Source organism: Anguilla rostrata, chromosome 2, assembly GCF_018555375.3.
Source record: "Anguilla rostrata isolate EN2019 chromosome 2, ASM1855537v3, whole genome shotgun sequence".
NCBI lineage: Eukaryota > Metazoa > Chordata > Actinopteri > Anguilliformes > Anguillidae > Anguilla > Anguilla rostrata.
In genome coordinates this window covers 46,666,030-46,693,244 of record NC_057934.1, presented here as the reverse complement: position 1 = coordinate 46,693,244, position 27,215 = coordinate 46,666,030, and the positions used below count along the sequence as shown (strand labels likewise).

The 27,215-nt window shown below is 40.8% G+C and overlaps 2 protein-coding genes and 1 long non-coding RNA gene across 3 annotated transcripts in view; 2 read left to right on the top strand and 1 right to left on the bottom strand.

The window, feature by feature from the left end:
- Positions 1 to 8,064, top strand: part of LOC135248227 (voltage-dependent T-type calcium channel subunit alpha-1H-like) — a 102,878-nt gene extending 94,814 nt beyond the window's left edge. Inside the window, exons 29-35 of the mRNA XM_064322595.1 lie at positions 50 to 120; positions 356 to 434; positions 1,138 to 1,259; positions 1,375 to 1,674; positions 3,067 to 3,235; positions 3,388 to 3,560; positions 3,724 to 8,064. Of these exons, the coding sequence (XP_064178665.1) occupies positions 50 to 120; positions 356 to 434; positions 1,138 to 1,259; positions 1,375 to 1,674; positions 3,067 to 3,235; positions 3,388 to 3,560; positions 3,724 to 4,935 (2,126 nt within the window). The 3' untranslated portion in view covers positions 4,936 to 8,064. The remainder of the gene's footprint in view (positions 1 to 49; positions 121 to 355; positions 435 to 1,137; positions 1,260 to 1,374; positions 1,675 to 3,066; positions 3,236 to 3,387; positions 3,561 to 3,723) is intronic.
- LOC135248230 (uncharacterized) lies at positions 121 to 14,890 on the bottom strand. Its single transcript, XR_010328389.1, has 2 exons — positions 12,874 to 14,890; positions 121 to 1,845 (listed from the first exon to the last, which is right to left on the bottom strand). It is a non-coding gene; the product is annotated as an uncharacterized LOC135248230 (long non-coding RNA).
- A 738-nt stretch (positions 14,891 to 15,628) lies between these two features.
- znf598 (zinc finger protein 598) lies at positions 15,629 to 26,482 on the top strand. Its single transcript, XM_064322596.1, has 12 exons — positions 15,629 to 15,981; positions 18,373 to 18,485; positions 18,604 to 18,733; positions 18,993 to 19,204; positions 19,456 to 19,673; positions 19,832 to 19,946; positions 20,087 to 20,265; positions 20,422 to 20,527; positions 21,302 to 22,101; positions 22,265 to 22,418; positions 24,055 to 24,199; positions 24,368 to 26,482. Exons 1-12 carry the CDS (start codon positions 15,808 to 15,810, stop codon positions 24,722 to 24,724), a joined length of 2,703 nt encoding a protein of 900 aa, XP_064178666.1. The 5' UTR covers positions 15,629 to 15,807; the 3' UTR covers positions 24,725 to 26,482.
- The last annotated feature ends 733 nt before the right edge of the window (positions 26,483 to 27,215 follow it).

The following is a 27,215-nucleotide window of genomic DNA, read 5'->3' as shown; positions in this document are numbered from 1 at the left end:
ACTGGTATTTGATTTCCTGCAGTGTCTGAGTTGTTTTGTGTCCTCTCAGTGCTAAAGCTTTTGAAGATGGCAACGGGCATGAGAGCTCTGCTGGACACAGTGGTACAAGCCTTGCCACAGGTAACAGCTCAGCCTCATAGGCTCCGACAAGTGATATACAAACAAGAGATATTCAGACAACCTGCAGGCTCATTAAATCATGTATGTTTTCCATATTTGACGTGTGTTTGTGGTGTGTGCTCAATATGCCGAACAACTAACTTACGGCTCTTGTAAGTTTCCCAATATTCTGCAGTAGTTATTTGGTGTGGTGTGCACGTGTGTAACCTGCTATGTGCATTCCTTCTATCACCAGGTGGGAAATCTTGGCCTGCTCTTCATGCTTCTTTTCTTCATCTATGCCGCCCTTGGGGTAGAGCTTTTTGGGAAACTTGGTCAGTGCTTCATTCCTAAGCATTTTCAACTGTGTTAAAGATTTGCATTAGTGCACTACTGTGCTGGTCATTTTAGAAGCCTGTCTATGTCCTTTTAGGCTTTGTGGTTGTCCTGTACTCATTTACCGTATCTTGAATTCCGAGAATGTCCTGAGTACTGCATGTAAAAAATAGACTTACTTCTTTTTCTCTGTCTGGCCGTAGAGATAACCAGTATTTGAAAATAATAAATATTACAATATAAATCAAGTAATTGTCAACTCAAAATACTGTACAGTATGTTTGTCTTTAGCTATGTACGTATGTGATTCGTATGAGGAGGTTGAATGAGAGAACCCTGGAAATGGTCACATGAATCCCTTATAAAATAGGTGCATAATAATTATCTTTCTAGTTGTTAATCTGTAAGTGGCCCAATACAATAGCATAGTTTGCAGTTTAGGGTGTACAGGTACCCTCTGACAAATGACAAAATAGGCTCTTTAAGCTGCATGAGTTCTTCATAGTCGTTAAACTGGCTAGTATCACTGAATTAACAGATTTATGTCTAAATGGAAGTATGTGGTTCTCTGATATTTTTACTCTTTGGTATTACAGAAGTCAAGGTTGTACCTGTCCCACTCATAAAATTGTATATGGCTAAATGTGTACTAACTCCTAACTCCTGTTTTGTGTCTTTCCACGGTTGTCGTTTTGTCTGTAGAATGTAATGAAGACAACCCCTGTGAAGGGCTGAGCAGACATGCCACATTTCAGAACTTTGGGATGGCCTTTCTGACTCTGTTCAGGGTGTCCACAGGAGACAACTGGAATGGCATCATGAAGGTGAGTTAGTGTCAAACTGACGGCTTGCTCAGACTACAGCCCCACTGAACAGACTGTCCCCTTGGAGGGACGGGGTGTTGAGGGGGAGTGCTCACTGTGCCTCGGCTCTTCTCAGGACACCCTGCGGGAGTGCAGGAGCGAGGACAAGCACTGCCTGAGCTACCTGCCCCTGATCTCACCCATCTACTTCGTCACCTTCGTGCTGATCGCCCAGTTTGTGCTGGTCAACGTGGTGGTGGCCGTGCTGATGAAGCACCTGGAGGAGAGCAACAAGGAGGCCAAGGAGGACGCCGAGATGGACGCCGAGATCGAGCTGGAGTTAAGCCGGCGCCTCAGCACCACCTCTGGGGGGATGAACCTGGGCCTTGAGAGCAGGGCCACTTACATGGGGCCACACCCAGACTCACCTGGACAGGTAACGTGCTGCTCAGCAGTCTCCTCCCTCTACACAGAGAGTATCATCATATTCCAGAGGAAGGATGTTTTTCAGAGAAAACTCGTTCCCGTTGGAGATGATGCAATATAAAAGTGGAATGGCCCTCAAAACATGTTTTCTCAGTGAAGTGGCATGACTGGACAGTCCCATCTGCAAATTGGAAGAGGACTGTCAGGAAATAATGTCATTCTCACAGCAAACAATGAGCATTGTGATGTTGTGTACGGGAACAAAATGATTTTTAAATGTTGATTGCTGAAATAATTTAGAAATGATTGTTAGCAAACATCCAGGCCCCACTTACTCAAGTCTGGCATGTACATCAGTGCATCAAAATCCTATTGCCAACTGCAAGACACGGTCAGTAGTAAGTATCAATAGAGCGCTGGCATATAAATTCACAATCCGGCATCAGACAAAACGGCTGGCCTGCTGGCGTGAAATATGTCCGAACTGATGCGAATGGGTGAATATTGAGCCCATGCATGCGTGTGCAATAGCGGGATAGGGAGAGCAATCCTTGGCCAGGAGATAAGTCTCTGAGCCTGTTGGGGAAGTTGTCTAGGAGGCTAGGAAAGTAAGCCACAGGCACTGTTTAAGTTTCTTGGAAAAGTCACATTGCAGTTTATCAGCCCCGGCAAGTCCAGCGTTCTGAGCCTGTTTGTGCTGCCGTCAGGGGAAAGAGAAAATCTGCTTTATCTCTTCATTTCCTATGTCAAGAGAGCTAGTGAAAGAAAGGGAAGCTTATCCCAGTCCTTGATACGCTCTAATCTTATTTCTCATTAAGGGGCTTTTTTATAGTTAAGTAGCCTCTTTCAAAAATTATTGTTTGGCAAAACATATCACTTAAATCTAAGTTAGCACAGAGTCTTCCTAACATGAACCCTTTACATTATTGTGATTTTAATTTGGTCTGAGGTTAGATGCAGGGTTTTTCTCCAATTTGCATTTCTATGAAAAGAGGAGCAGTCGAAGCACTCTGTTGCATTGAAACACCTTAATGAATGAATGGATCTCACATTGAAGACGTTATTTAGATAAATATTTAAATTTAAATCTAATAGCATATAATCAATTTGTTGGCTAATTCAAAGATTAACAAGACACAGCATTCAGATATGGTGGTAGATGGAGATGGATGTCATACAGTGGGATATTTAAATTTTTGAAAACAAATCACATCTATCGGTCAGCTTAAATAGTATTTGTTGCTTTTTTGCTGCATGCCATATAATGTACACACATTAAAATCTATATGAGTAGAAAAGCACAACTTTATATTATTTATATTTCATATTCTTTATAACTGTATATAAGTTTATATTCTCCGAACACATGTATCTAAGAATATATGGCTCTGTCTGCTTGTAGAACGAAGCATTGCTGAGTGCTCAAGACAATTTGCTGTCCGTGCGGAAAACATCTGTGTCCAGAATGCACTCCCTGCCCAATGACAGCTACATGTTCCGCCCGGTGAAGCCAGCTAATTCCCCCTGCCCCCTGCCAGAGGTGGACTCTGATGAAGGAAACCTGCATTTAGGTACTTTGAGAAAAACCTGCACGATGCAACATGTACAGTATATTATATGAACAGGCTTTGTTCTGGAAAATGTGCATACTCCCAGATTTTATAGTTGCTCCCAACATGAAAATATGCAGCTACATTTTAGTATGATTCCTCTTTCTGTCCAGGATCTGTTACTTCAGTGAGTTCCCAGCCCTGTGAGGGAGGCTCATTGCTGCGAGTTCCAGGGGTGTCTTATCGTGCCAGCCCCGGTTCTGTGTATGAGAACAGCAGTTTGCCCAAGATCCCCCCACCTTGTCTTAGCCCTGCCCACAGCATCAGCAAGCCGCTTCGCAGACAGGTACAGCTGAGATTAGTACAGCCTGCTGAATCTAAAACTTACTCTTTGTATTTGTAATTGCATGTCGTTCTCCATTTCCGTGAACAATATGTTAAGGGAATGCTTATTTTTGTAAGTCTATAGGCATTAACTCCTGATTCTCAGACTTGCCTGTTTGTTTTAGGAGGCTATCAAGAATGACTCCGTTGATATGCAGAGTTGTGACTCCAAAGACAACCTCGAAAGGCAGTCCAGTGACAGCTTGCATTTAAAAGTGCCCATGCTGGGTAACCGCATCCTGCCTGTGCCCAGAATCTCAGCCCCCAGCAGCCCCCCGGCGTCCCCACTGCTGCCCCGTGGCCGCTCCTCCAGTGTGCACACACACCAGCAGGTGTACAGCCAGCACAGCATCTCCAGCCGGCCCTCTAGCCAGGCCAGCAGCAGCAGCAATTGCGCCAGCCCGGGCAACTCCATGTTCGACTCCATGGACCCGGCAGACGAGGAGGTTCGCCACATTAACAGTTCTGCCAAAGACTGGGCCGGAGGCCAGCCTGAGGTCCGCAGCCACTCCCTTTCTCCCTACGCCACCCCCACTGGCCAGCTCCCCATCCCGCTGAAGAACTGTAGCAGTGCCACCAATCTTCTGGGCCCTGGCAGCAAGGAGAAGGACCTGAAGAAGTTCTACAGCGTGGACGCCGAGGGCTTCTTGGCTAAGCCCTCCTGGGCCAATGACCCCCGTCGGCACTCCATTGAGATCTGCCCTTCCATTGACGATGACCCAGTCTTTGAGCTACCAGTGGAGGAGCAGAGGCAACCCTCCCTACGTGGAGTATCTGTGTCCCCTGGACACCTGTCTGTGCACAGGAAGAAGAAGATGAGCCCTCCCTGCATCTCCATAGAGCCACCCCTGGATGCTGAGCTCTCGGGTCCAGTGTCGCCCCTCACCAAAATCTCTGAGAGCAGCATGCTACTGCGTAGAAGGACACCCTCCTGCGAGGCCACCATGCAGCGTGACTCCCTGGACATGATGGAGCCCCCACCACCACCACCCCTCGCTGACCCACCAACAAAACTGGAGAGACGCCCCATGTGCCGCAATGAACACCTGTCCATTCCTCAGTTCTCATTTGACCAATCGGACTTGAGCTCTTTGAGCAGTATGTCAGATATCCTGTCAGACAGTGACCAATCTACTCACTCCTCCTTTGACACCAAACTGGAGGGCATGGCTAGCACAGAGCTAAGTAAACTAGATCATCTACAGATTCATTCAAATGAAGCTCTGGAGGGCAGCAGTCCCACCTTGCTCAGCGTCTCCAGGAGCCCCTTGAGGAAGAGAGGGCTGATACGCATGGCAAGCACAAGGGAGGAGGACGTTGAGGATTCAGTTGTATAGCCAAAGTGTTTGAGGCAAAGTATTTGGCCTCCAGTGGAGTAAGCCCACAACTATTGGCCACAGCAGACCACTGGACCCTGAAGCTTCTTTCATAAAAAACCCAGGAGTCAGGTTTTCTACATGGGATATGCAATTTCAGTCTTTCAAATGGAACACTACATTTTATGCCCCTAGCTCAATCACATTGATTCGGGTTTTGGATGTTTATTGTATTTAATAAAATGGATTTGTTTGTTTGACATCCACTTTCTTATTGGCACTGTATTGTGTGAAAGCACAGTATGGTAAGGTGCATTAATAGATAACAACTGTACATTTGATGTATATCTTGTAGTGTAAATAGTGGGAAATATTGTATTAGTTTAAAAAATAGCTGTATTAATATGCACATATTTTTATAGAGATCTGTAATGTTTTGCACACATCAATTTAAATTACAAGTTGGCTGGTGTTTTATTGTCTTCTTGTGAATGTATAGTTTTTGTTTTAACAGCAGCTCGTTCAATTGTAGCCTGCCTACACAACCTACTGATACATAGTGAAATTTATTTTTATTTTTTTACTGGGGGGATGGGCATGGAGTGTGTCAATTGAGGTAATCCAATAAGAACCAAACTACAAATTAACTGTAGCCTGTGTGCAATAAATGAGGTTCAGGGTTGGATTTATGAAAAATGTTGTCAATATATCATGACATTACTGTACCATAATGATTGCAGTTATTGGAATAATGACCAACATTTTCAAGAGAACTAATGTTGCTGAGAAGAGTTCTTGAATAATGTGTTCAGTGTCATCATCATTGCATATTTTGAAATTAGATGTATATTGTTCAAATGAGCTCAACTTGCTTTTAGACCTTAATTAATCACTTATGGTCCTTGTCCACTCTCTGCAGTGTTTCTAGTTTTTTGGACAGAAGAGCAAGACATCATTTTGTGGTCTTACTTCAGATGGAAGTGTGGAACTCTTTGAACTGAAGAGAATGAATGTTTAAAGGGCTTTATGATCTATAATTATTATACACCGATATTGAAAGATATCTTGATTTATCCCTAGAAGGAGAGCTAGTGTAGTTAAACCCAAAAACAGTCTTTTTTAAGGGAACATGGTTTCATGGACTTCCCTCCTAACCAGAATTGTCAACCTTGTTATGGTGCCTTTTGATTCTACTTCTGTAATATTATCAGGTTGTGATTCAGTGGCCGATATATATACAATATAATTAATATTTGGCTCCATTATAACCAGGACATGAACTTGTCGTGTTCTCTCATTCAGAGTAATTGTTATGGGTTTATACAAAACACAAAGGCTCATGTGTGACACAGTTGTTTGGAAATAGTCATATAGGATTTGTGGACTCAGGATAGTGGAAAATAATTATTATATGTAATGAAGCTGCTGCATGATTATGGTATTCAAGGTGACAACCTTCTTTGTCTTATACCCTATGTATTTTGAGGTCAGTGACTGAAGGTCAAATGAATGAAAAGCATTTTTAAACGCAGTGGCGTTTAGAGAATTGTATTCTTATGGGAATCCGCCTTTTCCACAAAAACTGATTATTTCTATTTATAGTGTAGCAGCCTTTACTAAACCCATACCTTAGTCTTAAATAGAAAAGATAATAATGACTCTTGTGTAATGATCAGGTGACTCTGCAATAATTTCACAAATATAGTAAATGGGAAGTGAACGGGGATTTTTGAAGTCGCATTAAAAATTGTATTTTTACATTTAAATTATTACTTATTATTAGGTAACAATTTAAGATGTGTTCTAAGTAATTTTCACTGTGTTCGGAAGATAAAGTGGTTTGTTTCAGAGCACAGTTGTCAATTTGTTTTGTCAAAACGAGTCCACATTGAGACTTGACATACACACCAACTGAGAACTCTGCATGAATATGATAGCGCCAGAAGCTAAATATTTTATTTTGAAACAGTGAACCACATGCATGAGCAATATGCTATTTTATCAACGGTCTTCTCATAGCTTGTGATCTTTTATATGTTTTTATTAACATTCCTCCAAACATACAAAAATCAACACAGTCACTATACTCTGCCTACAGTAGAGTAGTTACAACACTTCAGTGTATGAAAAGTGATAATGAATATTAGGCAAGTTTTTTGTCTATGATGGTGCAGATGACAAAGAACCTGACAGATGGCTTAGAGCTCAGGGGCTTCATTTATAAATGGTCTTGCGAGCAAATTGTTTCTTAAATTGTGACTTACACAGCAAAGCATGACTATTTGTTTATAAAATCTCACTTTGATGTGGATATGATCGTATCTCTATGTAAAGTTTATACTAGATGTGAGTTAATTTGTTATGGTTATGGAGATACTGCATGTTTGAGGGCTGCACGTGAATACCCGAAGTGATCTGTGTGCACGCTTCAAGAATACAATTTAACTGAATATCAATTTTAGGCATGAAGAGTGCAAGAATCATGATCAATCCCAGGTGTGTTTTATTTAAGACATGATGTCTTATAAATAGTGTGCTACGTGAGAAAAGCTATTCAGTCATGGCTGCATTATTCAGTATTGGAGTTCAAAATGAAGTTCATTTGATTTAAATATGAGAAGTACATAAGATACTGATACGCCACTTTAAACTAACAAAACAACTTTATTTGGTCTCAGCTATGTTTAAAAATCAAGCACAAGCACAACTTGAGAAATTACCTCAAGATTACATTTAAATTTAAATCCAAGATCATTTTTATAAATGAGGCCCTTGCAAAGCTCAGTAAGCTATGATTTCAGAACATTTAGACATTATTTGCCCATCTAGATCTCAATTTAATTTTGGCCAAACTTTTACTTTAATACAAGGTTTGGTCTTGATGGCTCACTGTAATTGAAAATGGCTTCAAGAGCCCCATGTGTTGTATTATCTATTGGAAATGTAAGTTGTCAGTATAAAACCACTCAGGTCTTTACCATTCATCTTAAATCACTACATCAATGATGTAAAATCAGTATCAAAATCATTGAATTGTATTTACAAACTTTTCTCTGCTGCTATATATTGCTCAAGAATATATTGCTCATTAATTCAAGCAATTAGGCCTAATTAACCTTACAAATTAAATTGCTGAATGTTTCTCATGGTTTGGTTTGTTTGTCTGGTTTATCTGGTACCTAAACTTGAGATAACATGGTAATAAATCTTTCATGCAAATATTGGGTAGCATACATCTTATTTCAACTTAAATACCTTATGCAGTACTATTGATTTTAAATATGTTGACATTTTACTTTTTATGTGACAGCAGCAGATCTTACATCTTGATGAGACTGACATTACGCCTCTGGTTTTAAACACTGGTTAACCTAAACATTAAAAAATAAACTGGATTACAAGAAAAGCTAGACCATGCATGTCATAGTGTATCTAGCTGATGTTAGATTGACACCTCTGACGGTGCAGTTAAACAGAAGTTGAACTTTTCCTGCAACTTAAATTTGAAATGCTTGTCTCTTTCTGTACAAAATTTGGGTTTCTTGTTGACAACTAGATAATACCAAACATATTTTATTAATGTTATTGATCATTTAAATGATTGCTTCAATGTGTACAGGAACTCAAATGACTCTGTCATTATTAAAAGGAAAAAGGTGTAAAAATGTTATTTTTGTGATCTAACAGTTACTATCTACACATCATACATATATTTGAATGGGTCTTTTACTCCTTACATGCAAAACACAATGGCTTACGTTGATCCCTATGGAAGGACATTCGCCAGAGATTTCTGAGTAACTACTAGATAAACGTAGATAAATAAAATTTCTGCAATCAGGTGAAGGTGAATCAAAGGTGAAGAAATGAGGGTGAAAGATAAAGAACATAGCTATACATAGCTAATCCTATTTTTGAACTCACAGTTACAGTACAGTTGCAATGTATGAGGACATACTGGCTCTGCTGGTTTAAGATGCTTTGCCAAATTATTATGAATACCTAATCCACAGCAGCAGTAATATTTATTAACTGACATGAGCCCTATATTAGGATACATGGTTAACCAAGTGTTTGCTTTATTAGACATCAATAAAACAGTGCATTCAATGCTTTCTAATTGATCACTATTCTCCAGGTTCTGCAAGAGGTGACTGTTTCTCAACGAGGAAAGCATGTAGGCCTATTTCATACCTCAATTTGTAGCCTACTCGGCTAAACACCAACCCTATCCTTCAACAACCATCTCACATCTGTAGTAGGCAAAACGTGTGTGCTCAGCTCCCATTTCAGTACACAGGGCCTCGAAAAGTCGGCTGCTAAGAGCACTCCTTTTAATGAAATTTACGACTTAAAGAATGAAGTGCACAGATTTTTCAAGAGTTAAATACCTGTGCACCTAAAGTGCTCGACGGCAATGCCAAGCAGCACATCTTCAACAAATTCACTTTGCCAAATGCACCGAACATAAACTAAAAACGTAGCACGTGACAGTGCTTTCGTCCAGTTATAGCTTATTGGTAAATCCTTAGCTGACTGCAATCTAGCTATGAACTTATCTCCCAAAATCTGGACAATATCCCCAATTCACCATGACACACTATTGTCCCTCAGAGGAATTTGTTTGAGCTTTTCAGCAGGCTTTTCTTCCAGGATCGTACTAACTATGTTTAGTGCAGTGAGAAATATTCATCTCTTTGTGATTTGGGGGGTGCCTTTTCTCATGCAACATGATATGAAACTTTACAAGAAGCTACAATTTGTCATTGTGTGTTACGTTTCTGCTGAGTACCTGGGCTGATGATTGAATTTCTTGAGCCTTCCTCTGAAAAAGGAAAATGGCTAATCCACCAGATCGACATGATGGGCCTAATGTCTTTCCAAATTTGCTGATTTCAAACTTTCATTTTCCCTACATATCACACACATTGGTCCTGCAGCATGATTTTCATCAAGACAATTAACAAAGCCAAACTTTATAAATCGTTCTTATATGACCCTACTCCCGATTTCTTGCTTGCTGGGTGGGATGGCTAACGTTAACATTTTCTACACCGAAAATCATACATTGAACAGCTTCTTGAAAACATAATAGCAATATTGTATAACTGGAATTTGCATTTCAGTGCTTACAGCACTGCATGCTGCAGCCTTTTTGTCAAGATCTTGATTAATTTTTTGTTTGTGGTTCCAAATTTCCTCCCGCTTTTTGATCTCTACCACAATTTTGTTGTTAACCATTTTAAAACATACCACTTCTGTTCCACCAGCATGTGACCCTAGCGGAGCAGCAGACAGTAAAAAGAAGTAAAAAAATGTATCCCAACGGCAATATCGTTCTGCTGTCTGTGATTTTGGGGTCTAGCGCTATCTTGCCATGATTTTCTTGTTGAAGAAATGTCATCTGGTTTTGCCCTGCAGTCTAATGTCCGTAGTGTGAATAGCCATTTAGCCAGCATAATAACGCAGGTCCTACATGAATAAGCACATAGTTAAGCACTTGGCATTGTATCCAATAAGGGGTTGATGTGACACAATGCATGGAGTAAATGTAGCAGATCCACAAATAAATGCAGCAGATCCACAAATAAATGCAATTGATTCTCGAATAAATGCTATTTCAAAACCATGGGCATTAATATGGAGTTTATCCCCATTTGCTGCTATAACAGCCTCCAGGCATCTGGGAAAGCATTCAGCTGCTCGGTCATGGAAACCCAATTCATGAAGCTCTGGATGATATTGCTTCCAGAGGCAGTCTGGGACTCAGTAGCGTTGTAACCGAGGACAGATTATTTTGTGCTTCACCACTCAGAGCTCCCATTCTGTGAGCTTGTGCGGCCTACTGCTTCACGGCTGAGCTGTTGTTGCCCCTAGACATTTACACTTCACAATAACAGCACTTACAGTCGACCGGGACAGCTCTACCAGGGAAGAAATGTGACAAACTGACTTAAAGTTGACATTCAGTGACAGTGCCAGTTTGACAGTCACTGAGCTCATCAGTATGACCCATTCCACTGCCAATGTTTGTCGATGGAGATTGCAAGGGCTGTATGCTTGATTGTATGTGCCTGTTAGCAATGGGTGAAGTAGCCAAACCCACTAATTAGAATTGTAGAAGGGGTGTCCACATACTTTTAGCCATGTAGTGTATATGAGTCTGCAGGTTTAAATAAAAATTATTTATTTATTCATTTTTCCCCAAGCCATTCTGGTGACCCGTTTTTAAAGTCTCGCGATCCATCCGAGGGTTGGGACCTATGGTTGAAAAAACCACTGACCTAGATTGACTTGACACTTGGTAGCTTTCTTTCTGACTTTCCTGACAGAGCATCATAGGTCCCAACAGCTGAATGACCTCCATTTCTGGCCATGCTATTCATAATGCCTGTAGTCCCACTGCATTAGCCATTCAATGTCATACTTATAAAAGAAGTATGACATTGTTCTAATATCCCTTTTCCTAAAAGGTCTGGTTTTAGGGAAAGTTTCTGAATTTGTCATTAGGCCTATTCAACAATGATAAATTCCCACAATTTTCCTTTTCTATTTGGCTTTGAAATATGTTAATAGTAGATGTTAAGGCCCTATAACTATCTTCTGGAATCACACCAAAATTACACTAGCATAATGCTGTGACAACTTGCCCCCCACCCTCTTACTCTAGTTACAGCTGTTTCTAATATTTTTTCATAATACATCAAAAGCAATTCTCTACCATGATCAGCATTTCCTGTGCACCTTGGTGGGCGTAGGCTCCAGATTTTTATAATTGCTTGCCTTAATTCTTCCTCACAAAAGAAAGCTGTCTGTGTGACCTGTAATGCAGTTTCTATTAGAGCCAGCTGTTGCAATCTGGTTTGCCAGATTGGTTCTACTAGACCTTACAAAATGCCTCCCAGTGCTCTTTGGTTTTTATTGCACAGATCTAAAAAATACAACTCTCTGTCATGTAGGACCATTGTTTAACAGGCTTTCCCGATAAATATCTAAATGTAGATGGATTGGGTGCTCCCTGCACCTCCTGCCGCTGTTGTACAGTCCTAGTACTCTGATACATGACCTTGTGATACATGATACATGATAAATTATTTAACACTGAGGCCATTTTCTTATGCCTCCTTTAGATATTTCCAGGATTCTCTCCTGTGTGCACTGAAATATCTCTTACAGTGATTATATGTTGGGATTCTGCCTTCAAAACTGCTACGCTTCTAATTATTCTGGTTATTTCATGTCGGGATTCCCTCCTCAAAACTGCTATGCTTTTTGTAGGTGTTATATGTAGGAATTCATCCCTAAAAAAGGCCACTGTTCCTTTTGTAGTGGTCTCTGGACCCTTGTCCTCAAAACCTTCAGCTGCACTTTCACTCAGGTAGTAAAACCAATGCCCTACTAGAGCCTCCACTCCAGTACACTATACTCAAGCCCCAGTGGTGCTGCTTTTTCAAAGAATGAATGAACCACAGACTCAATGGCTCAAAGGAGGTTCAATAGCTACATTTTCTCCAAATAGTATTACATGGTAAAGACCCTTCTCCTTAATCACACTAGGTAAACCTCTCCTAACCAACTATAATTATGTTAATGTACAATTGAACATGTTTCACTTGCTATGCATGGAGGAGAGATGTTCTTGGTGTGGTTCCACTATAGTATAGAGAGGGCTTTACTTCAAGGTTAATGGGCTTAATGCTTTTTATGAGATCTGTGAACATTTAAAGTTGGCATTTAAACACACCATCCAAAGCAAGTTCTTTTTTAGAGTATTAAGTAAATTTTATGTGAGTACAATCAGAATGCATTCACAGCTAGGTAGGTAAGATGCAACAATAGTTCCAACAGGTTATATCCATCACCTGCCCAGAAGGTTAATCTTTGGCTAAGCACGTTTCTATGAATCTTAAAGCAAGAATAAACACAAGTGTATAAAATAAAAACCAGTCTGTTTCTAACCTTCCTTTTGTATCATTGAAGCAAAGATCTGTTTCTCAGATGGCTGGCCAGAGTTGGTCTTCTAAAAATTTCACCCCCCTGTTGCTTTGTGGTTCATTTTTTTGGTGAGCAGTTTCTAGCGTCCCTCTGCGAATTACCATGGTTCCAAAAGCATGCAGTTTCAAAAGTGCTGCTCTGTGAAATACCATGGTTTGGAAAGCAGTGTTCAGCATTTACAGCCTGTTGCAATATACAGTCTCTGTCTCTTCTCCTTCGTCCCTTTGCAGGGTACTCAGTGTATTCTTGCGCAATAGTTCTCACTATCCGTGCTTCAGCACAACAGACTACACTGCCCGTGAACTTGTCTTCCCTGTTGACTTCATCTTGCAGTTGCTTTGCCCCCTTCTCTTCTGTCTTTAACCATTCCTGCAAACAGTTACTTCTATATGACCCTGATTTGAAGTCAAGCTTCAGCCTCAAGGTTCACTAAAAATGATTTATATTAAACATCAAGTTATTTTTTTAAACTTTTGTATATAATCTGGTTGCATTTTATTACATTTATGAATACCACTCAATGTGGGTAATCTGGATATGTGATCATCTGTTTCACAACATTACACTGACTTAGCTGATGCTTATCAGGAGGGACTTGTCTTACAGACTAAGCATGCTTAAAAGCACACCTGCTATCCTTGGGAAAGAACAGCCTATGTCTGAGCTGCAATACCAGCAACATCTAGTGGTCATGGGGCAAAATGTCAGCAATCTATTGTTATTAAACTCCAACACCCACAGAGGAGCTGCAGAAACATTTAAATAACGATACCCGTTCACAACATGAAGTTTCAATTTAACATATTTCACAAAACGCAGGAGTTCTGAATTCGGAATTATTTTGATATGACTTCGCTTTAGTTTCAGAATGGAAATTAGACCTTCACTAATTTCGAATAAGGATAGCCTATTTTACCACAGATGCGTGGAAAATTAGACATGTATGTTCCGCATTAGAACTTGAATCCTACGAGTGCAATTACGGAGAAACCCTTCAAACGTCATAACACAGGACCCATGCCGGGAACGCTGTTTTTTCTTGTATACCCTGCCCACCATTTTCTAACCAAGCGGAGCAATTTGCGTTTATTCAAAACGATGAAAACCAAAAGGAATTCAAACCGGAGCAGACCTAGCTACAAAAGTTTTCTGGAAACAGGGACAACTTCTGAACTGTGGTCGTAGCTATAGAGCATTGTTTGTTGAAGTAGTCAATACACTGATTACGTTGATCAGCCCCATTGTTTATTGATGCATGGTAAATCTGAAGTTGCATTGAATCTTTGTATCTTCCTCTCTGCCAGTATCTAGCATAGGTTTTAGCTTCTTGGTCAAAATGCCTCAGAACTAAATCGTGTAGTCATTTCCATCAGGCTCTTTGGCATTTTCAAGACTTCTGGATCAAAAATATTGCACTGATGTAGCTATGACGTAAATTACATTCGCAGCTGTTGGCTTGCTGCTAGCAAAATATTTTTTTTGGTTGGAAAGCGGCATCGGAATTAAGTGGATCCAGTAGCCTACCGTTTCAGAGAGAAATGTATGCGGAAAAAGTCCAAGTTTAAAACGCCAATTTAAATCACAGACTGTGGAACGGACGCTTATGTGAAACTTCCATTCATTTTCTCCTTTGATCCGAAAATCCATGGGTAAAGGTCTTTTTCCTCACCGTTCCTACTTGATTAGGCCACTGAACTGTGGTTTAGGCCAACGTTTCACACGACGCTGCGTCGTTTCCGTTCACTAGATGAGATTCACGTCCTCCAAGTTGACACTGCAAATAGGCCTACAGTAGCCTACTGAAAGTAGGCCTAGACTGTGCCTAATCCACAATGCAGAAACAATGTATTTGTTTTCGTTTCTCCTTTATTTGTTAATTTTGAGAGAATGAAATAATATAACCTACTTTAGGATACTTAAGGGTTCAATAATCAGCATGGGTCAAATATCTATTTTTCTCTTATCTTATTTTCCGAATCAAGTGGCTACTCCCCAATCGACCAGGCTCTTCCCTGGAATGCATATGATCAGCAAGCATTGGTGAATAAACGTGCGTATATCTGGATTAGCCTAAAGATAATATTGACCGAAAATATTTCAGTTTTCTGTTGGAAAGCTCTCGAGACCATGCACCATGCATCCTACTGTTCCCACAACGTCCAGTTACAGCGCTGTCTCATTATTAATTTTCAACCTGTCCAACCTAAATAGTTTATATTTTGCCCCGAAGTGCAAATTCCGGCTCACCTCTCAATTTAAAACAATAGGCCAGCTGACATTTAGACCTCAAAACATCACTCATATTTACACAATTTCATAATTAGACAGTATGGGCTAACATACTTTTCCCAATAAATCAATTTGTATTTTGATTCTTGCTTCGTATAATTAACGTAGCCTACATTTTTGTTTTCGTGATGTTGCACTTCCTGGTCTGGGAACGTTGTTGACCAAGTCTGTGTGGCACTACTGCTCATTAATCAGGTGAATGCAGGATAAGTGCATCTGTTGAAAGCATGTGATACAGACTTTGAATAAAATGTACACGAATGTAGCCTACACTGTTTTGTTCACGTGAACAACATATTTGTGGTGGGGGAGTTCGGGTCGAATCAAAACAATGTTTCTGTTAGGATGGGCGGTGTAGTTTGTGTTATGTTTCCGATTACAGTATATTGTGATTTAAAATTCCGGTGTGATGAGTAAATGTACAGTGCCGCACGGGGCGCTTTCACTCACAAAATGAGTTCAACGACGCACGCAGTCGGGCCAACTCTTTCTGGTGTGCGTTATTACGTAAACGAAACAGATAGACGGTGTGAAGTTAGAGCTTATACAGCACATTAATTGCCTGGACAAGGAGAGCAAAAGCCCAACAGTTTGTTCATAAACGGTGCTATGGAATCAAAATCTATCAAGGATACCGAGCGAACCTGCGTTCTATGCTGCCAGGACCTCGACATTTTCGCACTGGGTAAATGCGATCACCCGGTGTGTTACTGCTGCTCCACCAAGATGAGGGTCCTCTGCGACCAGAAGTACTGCGCCGTCTGCCGGGAGGAGCTCGACAAGGTGCGCTCGCTTCCTTGTACTAAAGCGTGGCGTGAAAGCATGACGGAACAGGCCTAGTTTCCTTGGTATTAAGCCAAGCTAGCGATTATTTAACGTTAGTGGCGTTTACTTCTTTATTACTTGCCAACTAGGAAGCAAGAATAGACCACCACGTAGCTAACCAGTAAGGTAGCTGTAACAGAATATTAGGGGATATTAACGTTAGCTAGCTAATATAGCTAGCACTCGTTGGTTTGCTTGCTATACTGTACATATGTAGCTAACTATCCAACAAGCTAAGTAGAACGATTCACCATCGGCTGTAAAATTGTCCAGTTTAGATGGCTATAGTAATCGTAAATAGGTTAACTGTCAGTTAACTTACTTAATTCAGAAGCAATTTATCTAACAACGGCTTCTGTTAGCTAGCTAATGACTTTCACTTCAGGGCCTGCTTTAATGAAATCGCTATTGTCATGTTTAAATATGGTCTAGTTGGCTAGCTAGGATAAATCCGATGGCCCAAAGTTACACATGAACTATAAATTATAAAAACAAATGAACAGTTGGCCTAACTAACTAGGTCTGGCTGCGTTAGATTGCCACCTGGTAGCTATACTAAATGACAAGCCAACCAAAATCTACTTCGTCTCAATTATTTGATAGCTAGCTAGCACTGGTTAAGTGAGTGTAGCTATTTGGTGGCCGAGCTAGCTAATGCAGATTCAATGGTGGCCTTGTATGTAGCTTGAATGACCATGTTAATTTGCCACTACCTAGTTCGCCAGTTAGCTGTAGATCTGTGCTAGTTAGTCATATGTATTGTTAGCTAGCTAGCTACATACATTGCTTAGCGATTTCGTTCAACGACTGGCAACCAGCTTGTATTGCTACGCCAATACGTCAGCATTTTAGAGAACTGTCTAGCTAGCTACCTGCTAGATATTATAGTGCTACCTACCCATACCTTACAGGTTTCAACCGCTACAGTAGCATAGCTACCTGGACTTAATGAACTGCTTGCACATCAATCACTTTCCTCAATTGCATAGCATGCATGTTAGGTAGTCCATCGTTAACAAGTTCACGTTAGTTGGCTTATTTATTCGCTGACGCTAATTATACGGCTTTGGAACAGCGTGAAGCGACACTTGACCAGCAAGGAATAGCTACAGTTGCTGTTATGTATAACACTGTTGCCACTTTTAGATTTTCTTAAACTTTTTGCAACTCTGCTGGCTGTGTTTTGTTATGACCACAAACACGGTAGCATGAGGACCGTTTTGTTATCCAAACAGAACCCGGAACCCGGAACTGGTTAGTCTAGCTACTTAGTAGAGATCTAGTTAAAATACTTCTTAACCTTGCTAGTTTGTCATCATTAAAACAGTTTCTTGCTGCATTCATAGTAACTTATCATTGTGGAGTGTGGGTGTCACGAATATGACTATTCCCGTTGCAAATAGTATTTAACATGAAAGTGAATAATAATCAGGTGATCTCACCTGTTGTGATTTAACGGAGATGTAAATGAACTTTTATGCTTGGAGTTAGTATTTGCTTTTTAATCAAATGACAACCACTGAGGGAAGAATGCCAATAAATTTCCCACCTCTACTCTAATGCTGTGTTCTAGATTTGAGAACTAGAAATGTTTTGAGGATATATCTTAATTCTCATAGTTATGCATGTACTTGTAATTACCAAGTCCCATATTTTTACAGAACACTTACCATTATTGATGTCACTTTGAAGCTGTCTGAGCTATGGTTTAATGTTATCATAATGCATATAGACAGATTATGTCTGATGTGTCAAATTCTCTGCCACAAGCTCTGGGGGTTGTTAATTACTACAGAAAACTTTCTGGTTATAAAATAATTTGGAGAAACCTATACCTCTGCCTCTTAATGAATGTGCAAAGACTGTCCCCTCCCAATGGTCCAATCCTAATCAGTCCCAGTGGGTTCACCTGTTTGGGTATTAAAATCCAACCCTCCCTCAATGGTACTCATGAAGAGAACTTTTTAGGCATGCTTAAGCCACTTGAATCTGATCAGTTATAAAGAGGAATGTCCTTCCAAGAATTAGTTAATTTTTTTCAGTGCTGTACTGTATGTAATCTTTTGTTGTATGGTGATGGGATGGCATTTTACAAATGTTATGATGCTGGTGGTCAGAATGGTTGAATATTTACCTAATTTGTCTCATCTATAATATATTCTGGAGATATGCTCCTGGAAAATTATATGTAGGCTATATTAAAAAACTTCAATGTCAATCAGGTGTTTAACATTGAACCTTGGTATTTTGTGATATTTCAGGGTCATTCTCTTCACTGCATGCAAACCTGATATTCTTTATTCAGTTATTTGCCTGAAGTATGACTCTTACATTAATTTTTTTGTACAGGTGATTTTTGTCAAGAAACTGGAACCATTTGCAACAATACCCTTCCAGCAGTTCCAGTGTGAAAAGAAACATGATATTTATTTTAGTGATGGCAAGATCTATGCCCAATTCAGGTATGAACAGCTGAAGAGTCTGCAATGATTGTTTGGCAAAAAAAAAAAAAAAAAATGAAATGCATTTTTATGTTATTGCATGTTCCAGCTCTCATTTTTACCTTTTCTCTAAATCTAGGAGGATTCTGCAGTCTGAGTGCCCGCAGTGTCCAGAACCAAGAGTTTTTTATAAATTTGAGGAGTTGGAACAACATATGAGGAAACAGCATGAGCTTTTTTGCTGTAAATTATGTGCAAAACATCTGAGGGTAATTATTTGTATTAAATTAATCCTGTTGAATGGAGGCACGCACCATATAATTAACCAATGTTTTTTTTGTTTCACCATATAGCCTACAGGTTGCATGCCTGCACTATTTAGATGGTACTTTTTAAATGAATGTGTGTTAAAAATCTTTTTGTAGTTATTTAAATACATATTGGTATGCAATTCCTTGTTACTTGGTAAATAAGTGTCTTCTGAAGCTTTTTGGAACTTCCCTCTTGATTTTATGTTCCACACCACAGATATTTACCCATGAGCGAAAATGGTACAACAGGAAAGATTTGGCCCGGCATCGAACACAAGGGGATCCAGATGACACTTCTCACCGTGGTCATCCCCTCTGTAAATTCTGTGATGACCGCTACCTGGACAATGACGAGCTACTGAAACACCTGCGAAGAGATCACTATTTCTGCCATTTCTGTGACTCTGATGGAGCTCAGGAATACTACAGGTATTCAAGTGACCTACATTTTTACTAATGATTGGAACCTCTAAAAGCACGGGATGTGATTTAGGTTTGTAATTTGTTGACATACACAGTAAAAGGCTGATGTCTTAATAGCATAATCTAGACTGACATCTGAATCAGCCTTTGTTGTTGTAATATTGAATTAATCCAGCTGAATGACTGAAGTGGTTCCTTACTGTGATGAAAGTATCCAAAATGTTTTTTGGGTCCTGAGAATGGTTTTTCCATTGCAGCGATTATCATTACCTTCGTGAACATTTCCGAGAAAGCCATTATCTGTGTGAAGAGGGCAGCTGCAGCACCGAGCAGTTCACCCATGCCTTTCGGAGTGAAATAGACTACAAGGCCCACAAGGCTGCTGCCCACAGCAAGAGCCGGGCTGAAGCTCGACAGAACCGGCACATAGACCTGCAGTTCAGCTACGCATCCCGGCACCAAAGAAGAAACGACGGTAAGGAGATGAGCGCTGACTTTTCCATCCTCTGCGGGTTTCTGTTGGATTTAAAAGGCATCTGAACCAGTCCTGACTGATCATAAGGCAAAAAAGTACATATAGTGTGGAATGTTTAAAAGCCATTGCTGAGAGTGTGGTGGATTGCATGCCCTCAGGTATTGGGGGGGATGACTACGAAGAAGTGGATCGCTTCAACAGACACGGGAGGACAGGAAGAGGAGGGGCCAGGGGCACTCAGCAGAACAGCAGAGGAAGCTGGAGATACAACAGGTATGGCCTCTGAACAGTCCGTGCAAAATACTGCATTACTTGGTCCTGCATTCCTGTTGTGTAGAGACAGGGTATGCACTGCTGCATAGCTGTGACGTTTGTGATCGCTCAATATTACTGACATAATGAGTTGTACGCAGGGAGGAAGAAGACCGGGAGATCGCGGCTGCTGTCAGAGCATCAGTAGCTGCCCGCAGACAGGAGGAGAAGAGACAGCTCCAGGAGCGAGAAAGCCAAAGGCCCCGTAAAGAGGAGACCATGGACACCGATGAAGGTCGAAACCACAGGAGCGTCACCAAGCCACTGAGTGAAGCTCTAGGTAGGAGAAAGGACTCAAGTTTCCAGAGTTTAGAACAGTAATGTGAATAGAGCATGCACTCCATGGAATTATGTTTTAAATGTCCCGTTTGTGCCCACCAAGCGCTTTTGATAAAGAACTGTCATTTGATAAATCCCAGCATTGTTTATGTTTCAGGTCCCAAGGATGTGCTAAGACCCCACAATCCCAGTGGGCGGCTGCAGAAGGACGATTTTCCAGCTTTAGGGGCTACTGCAGCCGCACCGCCAACGCCCATTCCAAGGTAGATCCCTTTCACTTTGTTGAAAGTTTTGATGGCAGAGTGTGGTATCACGAAAAAAGAAATGGGCAGAGCTACGACAAGCTACTGGTGGATTATAGTAGCTCTACCCGCTATGAGTTGCAAGAAACATCTCTTCCATCACTAGAGGAGAACAATTGTAGTAAACAGTTTAACTACAGTGCCGTGAAAAAGTATTTGCCTCGGTGCATATTTGTCACACTGCATGGTAATGTAATATTAGACAGAGAGAGCCTGAGTAAGCACCAAACCTTTTTAAAAAAATTTATTTTACTTAATGAAAAAAGTTATCAAATGCCCACATCGCTCGTGTGAAATAGTAATTGTCCCCTTATTTACTCAATTAGATTGATAATTGGATTCATCTGACTGAACACAGCAAGCCCTGTTGAACCTCACTTATATTTAACCTTACCGTCTGAGTGAAGTAGTCACCACAAAGTCTGTACAAGCACACTATGCCTCGATCCAGTTCAGTGTGACAAATCTGCGATAATGGAGGAAATCAGAAAGGGGGCAAATGCTTTTTCACGGCACTGTAACAGCATTATAAGTCCCTCAATCAGAAAACATGCAGGTGTGAACAGTGTTCTCGCGTAAGAACTGAGGAATAGATTTCTGCCTTTAATTACACTTGTCTTTTGCAGAGGTTTGAGGTAATTATACCTCTGAAGGATTATGCTAGTTTTTGAGCGTAACGTCAGCATATAATTGATGTGAAGTAGCTCATTTCCTTTTCTATACCTTTCTGTGCAGCATGATCAAACCAACTCCCGTCAAACTGAAAGAGGATGATTTCCCCAGCTTGTCCAGTGCCGCTGTGTCCTCGCCCATGACTCCAGCCTACACCGCACAATCACGAAAGCCCTCATCCTTCCAAGAGGAGGATTTCCCAGCACTGGTCTCCAAAATCAGACCTCAGAAGCCTTTGGGAAACACCACCTCTGCCTGGTCCCAGGGCAGCAACAAAAACACACCACAGACACCAAACATTGTCCCTGCTCCTGCCCCGCCCTCCTTTGCGTCTGCTAACCCCCCTCTGTCCTCTGCTGGCGCTGCCCACCCCAGGAAGAAGTCTGCTGTGGGGGGTGGCAGAAAGGCCCCTCCCAAAAACAGGTCCACCTCATCATCTGAGGAGGACGACCCCCAGATCGGGAAGACCACTCAGGAAATCCGCAGCGTTCCCACCATGCTGGACATTTCATCCCTGCTGATGGGGAAGAGCTCAACCCAGCCAGGGCCCAAGGCTGGCAAGAGAAAGAAACAGCCCACCTCCTCCACTCCAGGTATACCCACCCTCACCGGGGAAACGGTGTCCAGTGTGGCCCAAAAAGAGAACGTTCCAGAAGCTAAGCAACTCCCTGCCAACATTCCCAAACCTGCAGCCACCTTGAAAACAAATCAGTTTTTGAATGGACATATAGATAAGCCGTCAGAGAACAATACCCCTGCTCTTCCCAAAGAGCCCCCTGGACTGGAGAAGCAGTCTGCCTCTGTGTGCCCACTTCCAGAAGAGGAAGAATTTCCAGCCTTGATATCCAAAAAACCACCTCCAGGTAAACTTACGAAATGTTCAAATTTTATCTATTGATATTTTTTTACATTTTAGAGGACAAGTACACTTTGTTCGACTGAAGCCTTTTCATTTGTCTGAGGATTTGAATATTAAAATCTTTTTAAACGTGTCTGTCTAATACATGCAAATATATGGTATTACAGGATTCAAAAGTGCATTTCCGATGAAGAGTACCCAGAGCAGTGTGCCCTGCCCTCCTCCTGGGTTAGCAGGCTCTTTCAACAAACCACCTCCAGGATTCACTGGCATCCCACTGAATGCCAATGTGGTGGAACCTGCCGTTCCAGCAGTCAGTGAGTAAGTGAATATGCCGTTACACCCATTTCACACACAAAGGCCCGGGTTGACATGGCATAATAGGCCTCAGAAGTCATGTCGTCATTCCCTTCGCGTTCGTTAGAATTTTCGAGACTTCCAGTTCAAAAAATAGACACCCCTATGGGACAAATGAACGGCGATTTCCAAATTCCTTTAAAATAAATTATGACATTTGGATGTTTTTTTTTTTTTTGGTATATGAGAAAAGAATTCTTTTTACCCGTTTTTTTATAATCTAAAAAATTTTTGTGTCATTTTAAAAAGCCAATTGCTAACGGCTAAGTGGTTAGCCACCCGAGATGACCCGTCGCACAATTACATCATCACAGACAGAGCTGTTTCCATACACGCGCGAAAACAGTTTTCTTCTCGTTGTTTCCCGTTAGTGTAATAAATGATACATTTTTCAATTTTATACAGTTGTATATATCGTTGTAAACATCTTAATATAACTAGGCTACTTGTGCTTCACAAGTGTTGCCAGGGAACCGCAAGAGCTGTGACGTAAATAACATGCGCAGCAGTGTTAGCTTTTTGTTAGCAAAATAATTGTTTCAGTTGGAAAACGACATCGGAATTCAGCGGATCCAGTGCCATTTAAGAGAGAAATGTGTCCGGATAAAAACGTCCAAGTTTTAAACACCAGCTTAAATCACAGACTGTGACAGGGACGGTTATGTGAAAATCCATTCATTTTTTCCATAGAGAAATTTCCCTTTGAACCGGAATTCCATATATGGGCAAGGTTTTTGCTCTGCATTACGTCAGACTTCTGAGGCCTATAAACACAAGTTCAACCCACATTTGACCCATTCACACTATGGTCACGGGCAAGTATAAGTACCGCGTCTTCACTGTTCAAATAAGACCCAGATCCGCTATTTTACTTCCTTACATGTCAGTGCTGAGCACGGTTGCCACATTTCAACGTCATTAAAAGCTGATGCTTCAAAGTTTGTTTACATTGGAGATTCAACAATGCAGAGGAACTGGTGTTTGGTCAGGTAATCCTACACTTCATAGAATTTTTTTTCTTTATTCAATCACCTAATGTAAGCTTAATGCACTACTTATGGTCTGCCATTGTGTTCAAGAATATTTGCAATCGATATGAGCAGGATTTATGGCTGAGGGGCCTAGAAGTCACAGCCAGAATCTATGGAGGAGAATGGGCTTTCTGTTGTCCTCATTGCCTATTATAGTGAGCCTTGGCACGGTGACACAGATATGCGCCTCCTATGGTAACCGGTGAGGTTCCTTGATCGAAAATCTGCACAGAGAAGCCCATGTCCCCCCCCCACCAAAGCTGAGCTGTGTTGATACCATGCAAAACCCAGGTTGTGACCAGAGTTATGGACCCCATTCACACCAACAGCAAACACAGGTTTTACCCAGATTATTGCTTAGGTGAGAAAAGGGTATTATTTACACAATCTTACATAGACGTGTCCACGGGGGGGCAGTAGTCAGCCAGTCAGTTTTCAGTTGTAAATGTAAATTGCATTGAAACTGAAGTTGTACTAACTGTGTGAGGCTTATTTGTATGGCCAATCACATTCGCTAGTGTTTAATATTCCAGAAAAATATGTTTGAACCTCTGTTTTCTACATTTCAGACCGACGCAGTCACCTGGGACCTACCTCATACCTGAGAACTTCCAGCAGAGGAATATGGAACTCATACAGTCCATAAAAAACTTCCTTCAAAATGATGAGTCCAAGTTCAATGAGTTCAAAACCTATTCAGGCCAATTTAGACAGGTGATTATTTTTCCCCATTGGTAGCGAATGGAATGGCGATAGCGTATTTGTGTTTTTTGTCACTATTAATTCAGTTTTTTAAAATCATTTTGCTGTGGTGGGCTAAATGTAAGCCCTTGCCATATTTGCTCAGTGTAGAGGTTTTTCTGACTAGTCTTGCTTCTGCAGGGTGTGATCTCAGCAGCCCAGTACCACAAGAGCTGTAGGGATCTGCTGGGAGAGAACTTCAAGAAGGTCTTCAATGAGCTGCTCGTTCTCCTCCCTGACACAGACAAGCAGCAAGAGCTCCTGGCAGCTCACGGTGACTACAGGGTCCTGGAGAAGCAGAGTGGTAGCAAGCCCAAGAAGAACAAAAAGAATGCCTGGCAAACAGGCTCCACCAACTGTAACCTGGAGTTAGAATGCCAGGTCTGTCCCACCTGTAGACAGGTGGTGGCACAGAAGGACTTCAGCGCCCATAAGACCTTGCACATAGGGGACGATGACTTTCCCTCCCTGCAGTCCATCAGCAAAATTATCAGCTAGCCCATAGCCACACTGATTCCTGCTAGGGGCCAGGTCTGCCTGTGGGATAGGAACAAGCACTTTTTCAGGGTAAATAGTGCCAGAGAAGAGATCTCTGAAATCAGTGGTAAAGAGTGCTTCTGAAAGTGAGGGTGTATGTGGTGTGTGTGACGGAGCTTGGGCAGAAGTAGCTTTTCTGAAATGTGGCTGATCAATTAAAGAATAACAATGCAAACAAACCTGACTGCAGAGGTTGTCACAGCTGCTTCAAGTAGGTTCTAGTAATTTTTTTAGGAGAGCTGGAAGGTTTCAGGTTTTAAAAGGAGTTATTTACTTGAAGGTGTTAAGTTGTCACAATTATTATTATTTTTTTCCGCTCCCCTGTTTGAAGCCTGGACATCTTTGCATATTTGATTTAGAACCTGAATCTTGTAAATTTGCTTGTAAAAAGGAAATCGTTATTCAATATCTTTTCATATTTAATACTCATTGCAAGTCTGGTGCAACAAACATGATTTAATGCTGAAAGCTAGGCTTTTAGGAATCAATAATCCAGTTTCTTTAATTAAGTTCATTTCTTTTTACAATCATCAGTTATTTCTTACCAATGCTCTTTACAATGCGAGTAGATGACACAATTCTGTAATGTTACATAAAAAATTCAGTATTAGAAAGATGTTAGAGTAAATGTTGAACTTAATTTAAAATAAGAAAATTTGAAGTCAGTTAAAAGTATATGTTTCAGTTTACCTTTTTCCTTTTTGATTCATGTAACTTACCCAGTTTCAAAATGGGTATGTATGCATCCAATACTGGGTCTGCAAACTGGTTTCTGCTAAATGGATGGACTTGAGCAAATTAAAAAAAGGCCAGACTGCTGGATTACATCTTTGTGCAAGTGATTCTTAAACCATATGGGAAGCTGTCAGTCCTGTCTTTGAAATCTTACTTTCCAGAACTCATTATTTTCCTTATAGCCTCAACACTAATAACAGTAAAAATCTCACATATGATGAAGTCATAACTATAAAGTTATTAGTGTTACTATCAGGAAGTAGGATACTCTCCGCATTAGGCTTTATTACATTTCTATTTCTTTTAGAAAATCAAAGTGCGGCTTTAAACTACTGGCAGTGATGCTCTTTACATCTGGGAAATGTGTGTAGTACTGCAAATAATCAAAATGGTTGCCAGTTTGTGCCCATTGTTCTCTGGTCCCAGTTCAGCTTAGCCAGTTACATTCAACTCTTTGCAGATTTAAAAGTATAATTAGGATTGTTTGGGGGGGGGGGGGGCGGGGAGTTCCATATCTTAAATTCAGATGGTTATATTGTTAGCCTGGTCCTAAGCCCTGCAGTAGACACCAAAGCCTATGGTTTGTAGAGCATTTCAGCTATGTTGACTCGGAATTGTAAGTTGTAACTTTGTATTGACTGAATCAGTTGGTTATGAGGTCTATTGTGTGGCATCATTCCAAAAACAAGGTTTAGCTAACAGTAAAATCTGTTATTTGATCCAATTGGGAGTGGCAGAAAAAGTTCTCTAATTCTCTAATCAAGTTTTTTTTAATACTTTGACATATTGTGAAGTATTCAAATCTGTTCAGTTCGTCATACAGTGGGGTTTGCTGCTTTTCACACACATTTACACAGTTTTTCCCCATTTTCAGAAACTTTCAGGTTCATTTTCCCGATTTCCACTGAAACTGCTTAGATGAAGCAAAACCAACCATTTGTATTTTGTAAAGAGGAGTTCCAATAAAAAGTGGTTACATCATTATCTGTGGTCAGTACTTCTAAATCCTTTTCCCATATGGTCACTTTTCCAGTTATTGATCTTCATTATTTAGAACTCACCATGTCACCATGTAATGCCACTATGTTCGCTCTTAACTTTATTAATTCCCTCTAACTAGCTTTTAAATGAGTCTTTCGGCCACGGGGAACTCTGAATGCAGGTAGAAATGTTGTTTGCTTTTTGTCTGTGTTAATATATTGCAAGCAGTACTTGCACAATTACATTTAAAGCAAAGTGTCCGGTTATAGACTTCCTGAAACACTGACTTACACTCAAATGTGAAAGGTAAACATAAACAAGGTAAAATATTAGCTTTCACAATTTCCAAAGGCAACAAAAGGTCTTGAATTGAAGGGGGGGGGGGGGGGGAATGGTCATGTATGTTGTTTATAATATAATTTTTAAATTTCTGTTAAGTATTGCTGATCCTCTTGATTACACTTCAAACTATGGAATGTCTTTCTGCCATTTTTGTCAGTTTCCTGCTTGGCACCCAGCTGGACCAGAAATTTACAGCTATATATTACAGCCATGATGTTTCTGTGTCTCTCAGTGATGACAGTTTTCCCTGGGTAGCCAAGGAAGAAAGTACAGTTGAGCACATTTGGTTATGAAAGCAAAACGGTCAATCGGAAGGCTTTGTTCGCCACTTTGGATAAAAGCGTCTGCTAATTAAATGTAATGCCTTTACTGGTCTAAAATATCCATTTTGATT